The sequence below is a fragment of the Salvelinus fontinalis genome, chromosome 28 (assembly GCF_029448725.1).
Source record: "Salvelinus fontinalis isolate EN_2023a chromosome 28, ASM2944872v1, whole genome shotgun sequence".
NCBI classification, from domain to species: domain Eukaryota; kingdom Metazoa; phylum Chordata; class Actinopteri; order Salmoniformes; family Salmonidae; genus Salvelinus; species Salvelinus fontinalis.
In genome coordinates, this window is record NC_074692.1 from 33984576 (window position 1) to 33991921 (window position 7346).

The following is a 7346-nucleotide window of genomic DNA, read 5'->3' on the forward strand; positions in this document are numbered from 1 at the left end:
CTAAGCCACTCCTGCGTTGTCTTGGCCGTGTGCTTAGGGTCGTTGTCCTGTTCGAAGGTGAACCTTCACATCAGTCTGAGGTCCTGAGTGCTCTGGAGCACATTTGTGGCCTGCTGGAGGTCATTTTGCAGGGCTCTGGTAGTGCACCTCCTTGCACAAAGGCGGAGGTAGCGGTCCTGCTGCTGGGTTGTTGCCCTCCTACGGCCTCCTCCACGTCTCCTGATGTACTGGCCTGTCTCCTGGTAGCGCCTCCATGCTCTGGACACTACGCTGACAGACACAGCAAACCTTTTTGCCACAGCTCGCATTGATGTGCCATCCTGGATGAACTGCACTACCTGAGCCACCTGTGTGGGTTGTAGACTCCGTCTCATGCTACCACTAGAGTGAGAGCACCGCCAGCATTCAAAAGTGACCAAAACATCAACCAGGAAGCATAGGAACTGAGAAGTGGTCTGTGGTCACCACCTGCAGATCCATTCCTTTATTGGGGGGTGTCTTGCTAATTGCCTATAATTTCCACCTTTCGTCTATTCCATTTGCACAACAGCATGTGAAATTTATTGTCAATCAGTTTTGCTTCCTAAGTGGACAGTTTGATTTCACAGAAGTGTGATTGACTTGGAGTTACATTGTATTGTTTAAGTGTTCCCTTTATTTTTTTGAGCAGTGTATTTAATGAAACAGAACACTGAACGAAATAACAAAAGTACAAAAACAAACAACCCGAAACAGTCCCGTATGGTGAAACCACTAACACAGGATACAGGAAACAACCACCCACAAAACACAAATGAAAAACGGGCTACCTTAATATGGCTCCCAATCAGAGACAACGACTGACACCTGCCTCTGATTGAGAACCATACTAGGAAAAACGCATAGAAACAGACAACCTAGACATACAACATAGAATGCCCACCCACATCACACCCTGACCAAACAAAACATAGAAACATACAAAGCAAGCTATGGTCAGGGCGTGACATCTCTCTACTATTATTCTGACATTTCACATTCTTAAAATAAAGTGGTGATCCTAACTGACCTAAAACTGATTTTTTTTACTAGAATTAAATGTCAGGAATTGTGAAAAACTGAGTTTAAATGTATTTGGCTAAAGTGAATGCATTTCTAAAAACCTGTTTCCACTTTGTCATTATGGGGTATTGTGATGTCATTATGGGCTATTGTGTGTAGACTGATGAGAAACAACATTTACTTGATCCATTTTAGAATAAGGCTGTAACATAACAAAACGTGGAAGAAGTCATATGGTCTAAATCATTTCCGAATGCTCTGTATTGGTGTGTGTTTCAAGTGGCACCCTTTCCCTTTATAATGCACCACTCATGGTCCATAGGGCTCTGGTCAAATGTTGTGCACTATAAATAAAGTCTATAGGGTTACATTTGTGATGCAGCCCAAGGATGAATACAGGGGAGTTTGGCACTGCCAAGGGTGAGGGGCAATAAGAGGGCATTACTAGATTAGTTATTTCACTTCAGGGTGAACAATTGGAGGATTATGTCGCTTGCTGTGTCACACAAAATAGTGTTGTCTTCAGATTAAGGGGTTTTGAAAGCATAGTGTTAGAATTAGAATTTTGGGGATGTCTTGAGAATAGGCTTCTGGTTATCGCTAGAATTCATTCTGATTCTGTCAACAAATATGTTTTATCCTCCTATTTTACTGAGTGGAGCTAAAACCCTTCCTTTGTGATGTTGTATTGTAGCTATGATCAAAACCATCCTGAACTGACACATGTACTGTAAAACCCAGCTGTGCAAACATGCTGTATGATGTGTCTAATCCTTTAAAGGCATTATAATGAATGAATCTTCATCATCTCAACAGTAACTGTATGCATGTGATTATCAACTAGAAAAGGTTATTTTGAGGTGCCTGTGCCAATATGACCACACGAGGAATACCAAAACAGATGGAATATTGATTGTAAAGTCGCTCTGGAAATGAGTGTATGCTAAATGACTAAAATGTAAATGTAAATGATTGTAACAAAATGAACGCCAACAGGACAAAGCATTAGGTTTTTCATTTGCTATTGGTTTATTGGAGCTCCAAACAGTGCATGGTCACAGTGACAGTGTGTGGTTCTTCACTCACACGCACATTGATAGAATCAGGGTTATTATGCAAGCTGTTGCTGCTAGCTGGTGGAAGAAGTAGCCTGGTCCCAGATCGGTTTGTGCTGTCTTGCCAATTCTTATGGTCATTGTCTACAATTGGTAGAACAAACAGATCTGGGACCAGGCTATTCATGAAGAGGAAGTCTGCAGAATGTAGGCGCTTGGGATGGATGTCTTGAATTTTAGCAAGTTCCTTATGAAATGACAGCCATGTCTCTCTCTCTCTCTCTCTCTCTCTCTCTCTCTCTCTCTCTCTCTCTCTCTCTCCTCTCTCTCTCTCTCTCTCTCTCTCTCTCTCTCTGTCTCTCCCCCCCTCTCTCTCTCTCTCTCTCTACTTGGTGTATGCCTGTTGCTCCATATCAGGGTGCTCTGGAACTTCCAGCTCCTGAGAGTGGGCCCCCTCTGATGGACTCATGCCTGGTTCGTCCCCCTCAGGCTGGGGCAGGGCCTCGGCTGCCTCCCCTGAGCCCTCCGGGTGCTGGAGCTCTTCGTCATGGTCTTGGGCTGGGTCTGTTTTGTGCTCCCCGCGGTCGGACGTGACTGTGTTTGGGGAGTCAGGGGCATCAAGGTGCTCAAAGGGCTCTGTGGGATCTGGAAGCCCTTCTCCCTCTCTTCCCTCTTCATCTGCATGCTCTGGGGGGTGGGTCTCCATCTCTCCAGCTGGCTTAGTGTGTGTCTCCCCCTCTTCTGCTCCTCCTCTCCCTTCCTCATGGCTCTTTGGCCCAGCCGTGGCGCTGTCTGGCTGAGCCTCTTCTCCAGGGACCTCCCGTGCTAATTTGTCCCCATCCTCGGGTGCCTCTGTGGGGGGCATTGTGCCAGAATCTGTGGGGGTGAAGTCAGGGGCCTCCAGGGATACAGGGGCCACAGCAGGGGCAGATGGAGAAGGCTGGGAATCTGTGTCTGCTACGGTAGTCTCCTCTGGCTTAGCTCCACCCTCCTCTCCCTCTTCTCTTATGGTCTCCTTCTCCACCTTCGTAGTTAGACAAGCAGCAGTAAAGAAAATACAGGAAGCACACACATTATGATTAAAGGTCATGTGGTCATTTGTGTTCTAACTTTGTCCTTCTAATGTACATGACAGAAAATAATAAACAGGACAGGACATGGACATGGACAGATTACCAGGAAAACTAGGAAACACCGATGCTTCCTACTTCCTATGCTACACTTTCTTTTAAGTGTCCAAGGCCAGGAAGTGATCCAAACAATGAGTATCACATACAGTTGAGGTGCTATGGGTTTCACCCCGTGTTACCTGAATGGGAATGATGATGTCATCAGGGATGCTGGGGTCAGGAAGTGAAGCCTCTACAGTCAGAATTCCCTCACCAGACAGAGAGGATCGTATGGTCTTAGAGACAATACCTATCGGGAGCCTGGGAAAGCACAACACCCTTTTACATTTACACAACACAGTATCATAAGTTATATGTACAAAACAGTTGTGTTGTGTCATAATGCTGATAAATACAGTATCCATACAGTTAACATACAATTGTCATAAGCATTTATATTGCTACTTGTAAAGGAGAGTAAATTGAGTCCTCAAAACATTTCTCCTAGCTGCATTGTATTCTATAACATCAACTGTTGAAGCTGAAAAACATTTCTCCTAGCTGCATTGTATTCTATAACATCAACTGTTGAAGCTGAAAAACATTTCTCACACATGGTGTTGAAAATCGATCAGCTTGGAAACTTACATGTATCTCCTGGTGAAACATCTAGCAATAAAACCATGCTCATCTGGTCTCTCTTCATGAGTCCCTGAGGATGAAATATCAACTATATTAGAAATATGAATAATACTAATAATATGGAGACCCACAGTGGGGCTAGGCAACACTGAGACAGCAGGGTGGAGCTAGGCAACACTGAGACAGCAGGGTGGAGCTAGGCAACACTGAGACAGCAGGGTGGAGCTAGGCAACACTGAGACAGCAGGGTGTAGCTAGGCAACACTGAGACAGCAGGGTGGAGCTAGACAACACTGAGACAGCAGGGTGGAGCTAGGCAACACTGAGACAGCAGGGTGGAGCTTTATTTTTATTTATTGTATTTATCCGTTATTTTACCAGGTAAGTTGACTGAGAACACGTTCTCATTTGCAGCAACGACCTGGGGAATATTTACAGGGGAGAGGAGGGGGATGAATGAGCCAATTGTAAACTGGGGATTATTAGGTGACTGAGATGGTTGAGGGCCAGATTGGGAATTTAGCCAGGACACCGGGGTTAACACCCCTACTCTTACGACAAGTGCCATGGGATCTTTAATGACCTCAGAGAGTCAGGACACCCGTTTGACGTCCCATCCGAAAGACGGCACCCTACACAGAGCAGTGTCCCCAATCACTGCCCTGGGGTATTGGGATCTTTGTTTAGACCAGAGGAAAGAGTGCCTCCTACTGGCCCTCCAACTCCACTTCCAGCAGCATCTGGTCTCCCATCCAGGGACTGACCAGGACCAACCCTGCTTAGCTTCAGAAGCAAGCCAGCAGTGGTATGCAGGGTGGTATGCTGCTGGGTGGAGCTAGTCAACACTGAGACAGCAGGGTGGAGCTAGACAACACTGAGACAGCAGGGTGGAGCTAGACAACACTGAGACAGCAGGGTGGGGCTAGGCAACACTGAGACAGCAGGGTGGAGCTAGGCAACACTGAGACAGCAGGGTGGAGCTAGGCAACACTGAGACAGCAGGGTGGAGCTAGGCAACACTGAGACGCAAGGTGGAGCTAGACAACACTGAGACAGCAGGGTGGAGCTAGACAACACTGAGACGCAAGGTGGAGCTAGACAACACTGAGACAGCAGGGTGGAGCTAGACAACACTGAGACGCAAGGTGGAGCTAGACAACACTGAGACAGCAGGGTGGAGCTAGACAACACCGAGACAGCAGGGTGGAGCTAGACAACACTGAGACAGCAGGTTGGAGCTAGACAACACTGAGACAGCAGGGTGGAGCTAGACAACACCGAGACAGCAGGGTGGAGCTAGACAACACTGAGACAGCAGGTTGGAGCTAGACAACACTGAGACAGCAGGGTGGAGCTAGACAACACTGAGACAGCAGGGTGGAGCTAGGCAACACTGCGACAGCAGGGTGGAGCTAGGCAACACTGAGACAGCAGGGTGGAACTAGGCAACACTGAGACAGCAGGGTGGAGCTATGCAACGCTGAGACAGCAGGGTGGAGCTAGGCATCACTGAGACAGCAGGGTGGAGCTAGACAACACCGAGACAGCAGGGTGGAGCTAGACAACACTGAGACAGCAGGTTGGAGCTAGACAACACTGAGACAGCAGGGTGGAGCTAGTCAACACTGAGACAGCAGGGTGGAGCTAGGCAACACTGAGACAGCAGGGTGGAGCTAGGCAACACTGAGACAGCAGGGTGGAGCTAGGCAACACTGAGACAGCAGGGTGGAGCTAGGCAACACTGAGACAGCAGGGTGGAGCTAGGCAACACTGAGACAGCAGGGTGGAACTAGGCAACACTGAGACAGCAGGGTGGAGCTATGCAACGCTGAGACAGCAGGGTGGAGCTAGGCATCACTGAGACAGCAGGGTGGAGCTAGACAACACCGAGACAGCAGGGTGGAGCTAGACAACACTGAGACAGCAGGGTGGAACTAGGCAACACTGAGACAGCCGGGTGGGGCCAGGCAACACTGAGGCAGCAGGGTGGAGCTAGGCAACACTGAGACAGCAGGGTGGAGCTAGACAACACTGAGACAGCAGGTTGGAGCTAGACAACACTGAGACAGCAGGGTGGAGCTAGGCAACACTGAGACAGCAGGTTGGAGCTAGACAACACTGAGACGCAAGGTGGAGCTAGACAACACTGAGACAGCAGGGTGGAGCTAGACAACACTGAGACAGCAGGGTGGAGCTAGACAACACTGAGACAGCGGGGTGGATAATAACTCAATCATAGTTGCAGGATAACTTCTACATACATTATGTTCCAACGTTTGAACGTCTTGAAGAACGATCTGGCCTTAATGACCATGTACTCTTATAATCTCCACCCAGCACAGCCAGAAGAGGACTGGCCACCCCTCAGAGCCTAGTTCCTCTCTAGGTTTCTTCCCAGGTCCCTGCCTTTCTATGGACTTTTTCCTAGCCACTGTGCTTCTGCATCTGCAATGCTTGTTCTCTGGGTTTTCAGGCTGGGTTTCTGTAAACGCACTTTGTGACATCTGCTATTGTAAAAAGGTATTTTGATTGATTGATGGATACAACTCAGCAACATATTAGTGTAAATTGACTGTATCTATGGCGCTATAACATAACTGGGGCATTTCAGTTTAAATAGGCCCAGTATCTATGCTATGACATTACAGGAGCATTTCAATTTAGTTTCAGAACAGGTTGGCCTACCTCCGATCTCCAGGAAGCCACTGCGGGTCCTGAGTGTGATTTCTGCAGCGGAGAAGTGACTGACATCCAGGGTGATCCTCCAATTGTGCCCCTCCACCCGGACCTCCGACAGCCCCTTCAACCCTGCAGACTCTACCTTGCTCAGCTTGGGGGTTAGCTGGTGCATTGAGGAGGCCGGGGCCGGAAAGGAGGGCACCAAGAGGGGCAGAGAGGGAATGTACCCAGTCCAGGAGCTGGCTGCCAGGCGTCTATGGATGTTATCTATCCAGCTGAGGTCACGGAGGTCACCGGCCTCTAGGAACGGTGGCAGGCCGAAATCCTGGTTGGGAAGGAGGCTGCTAGGGGTGGGCTGCTGCCACCAGCTCCACAGGGGGGACCAGAAGAAGTCCCTAGAGTGGTGAGGATGTGATGGGGCCCCTGGTGCCGATGGGTCCGCTGCTTTGGTCTGCTCGGTCATGGTTCAGAAAAATGTTACAGGGTTGGAGAGAGAGAGAGGCCCACAGCAAGTAAAAATGCTGGAGTGCTGGACTGTAACAATACAGGAGGAGAGGGTCACAGAAGAGAAGAAGCACTGTGCAGCGAAGACAGAGATGTCTCTGGGGCTCTTTATATACCCACCCTGTCTGTTTTAGCACTTAATAAGCAGTAACAGTTATCTGATGAGAGGGGAATGTGAGGGCGAGGTGATAGGTGCACCTAGGAGTCAGAGCTGTTACCTCTCTGTAGACAGGCCCAGGAGAAGGGGGCATACACAGGGTGCATAACAAATTAAAACCTATTCCCTTTATAGTGCACTACTTTAGGGTGCTAGTCA

At 48.6% G+C, this 7346-nt stretch overlaps 1 protein-coding gene across 1 annotated transcript; it reads right to left on the reverse strand.

Moving 5' to 3' along the window:
* Positions 1 to 2419: 2419 nt before the first annotated feature.
* On the reverse strand, positions 2420 to 7123 carry LOC129825840 (heat shock protein 67B1-like). Its single transcript, XM_055885974.1, has 4 exons — positions 6533 to 7123; positions 3854 to 3917; positions 3406 to 3526; positions 2420 to 3120 (listed from the first exon to the last, which is right to left on the reverse strand). Exons 1-4 carry the CDS (start codon positions 6987 to 6989, stop codon positions 2482 to 2484), a joined length of 1281 nt encoding a protein of 426 aa, XP_055741949.1. The 5' UTR covers positions 6990 to 7123; the 3' UTR covers positions 2420 to 2481.
* Between the last annotated feature and the right edge of the window lie 223 nt (positions 7124 to 7346).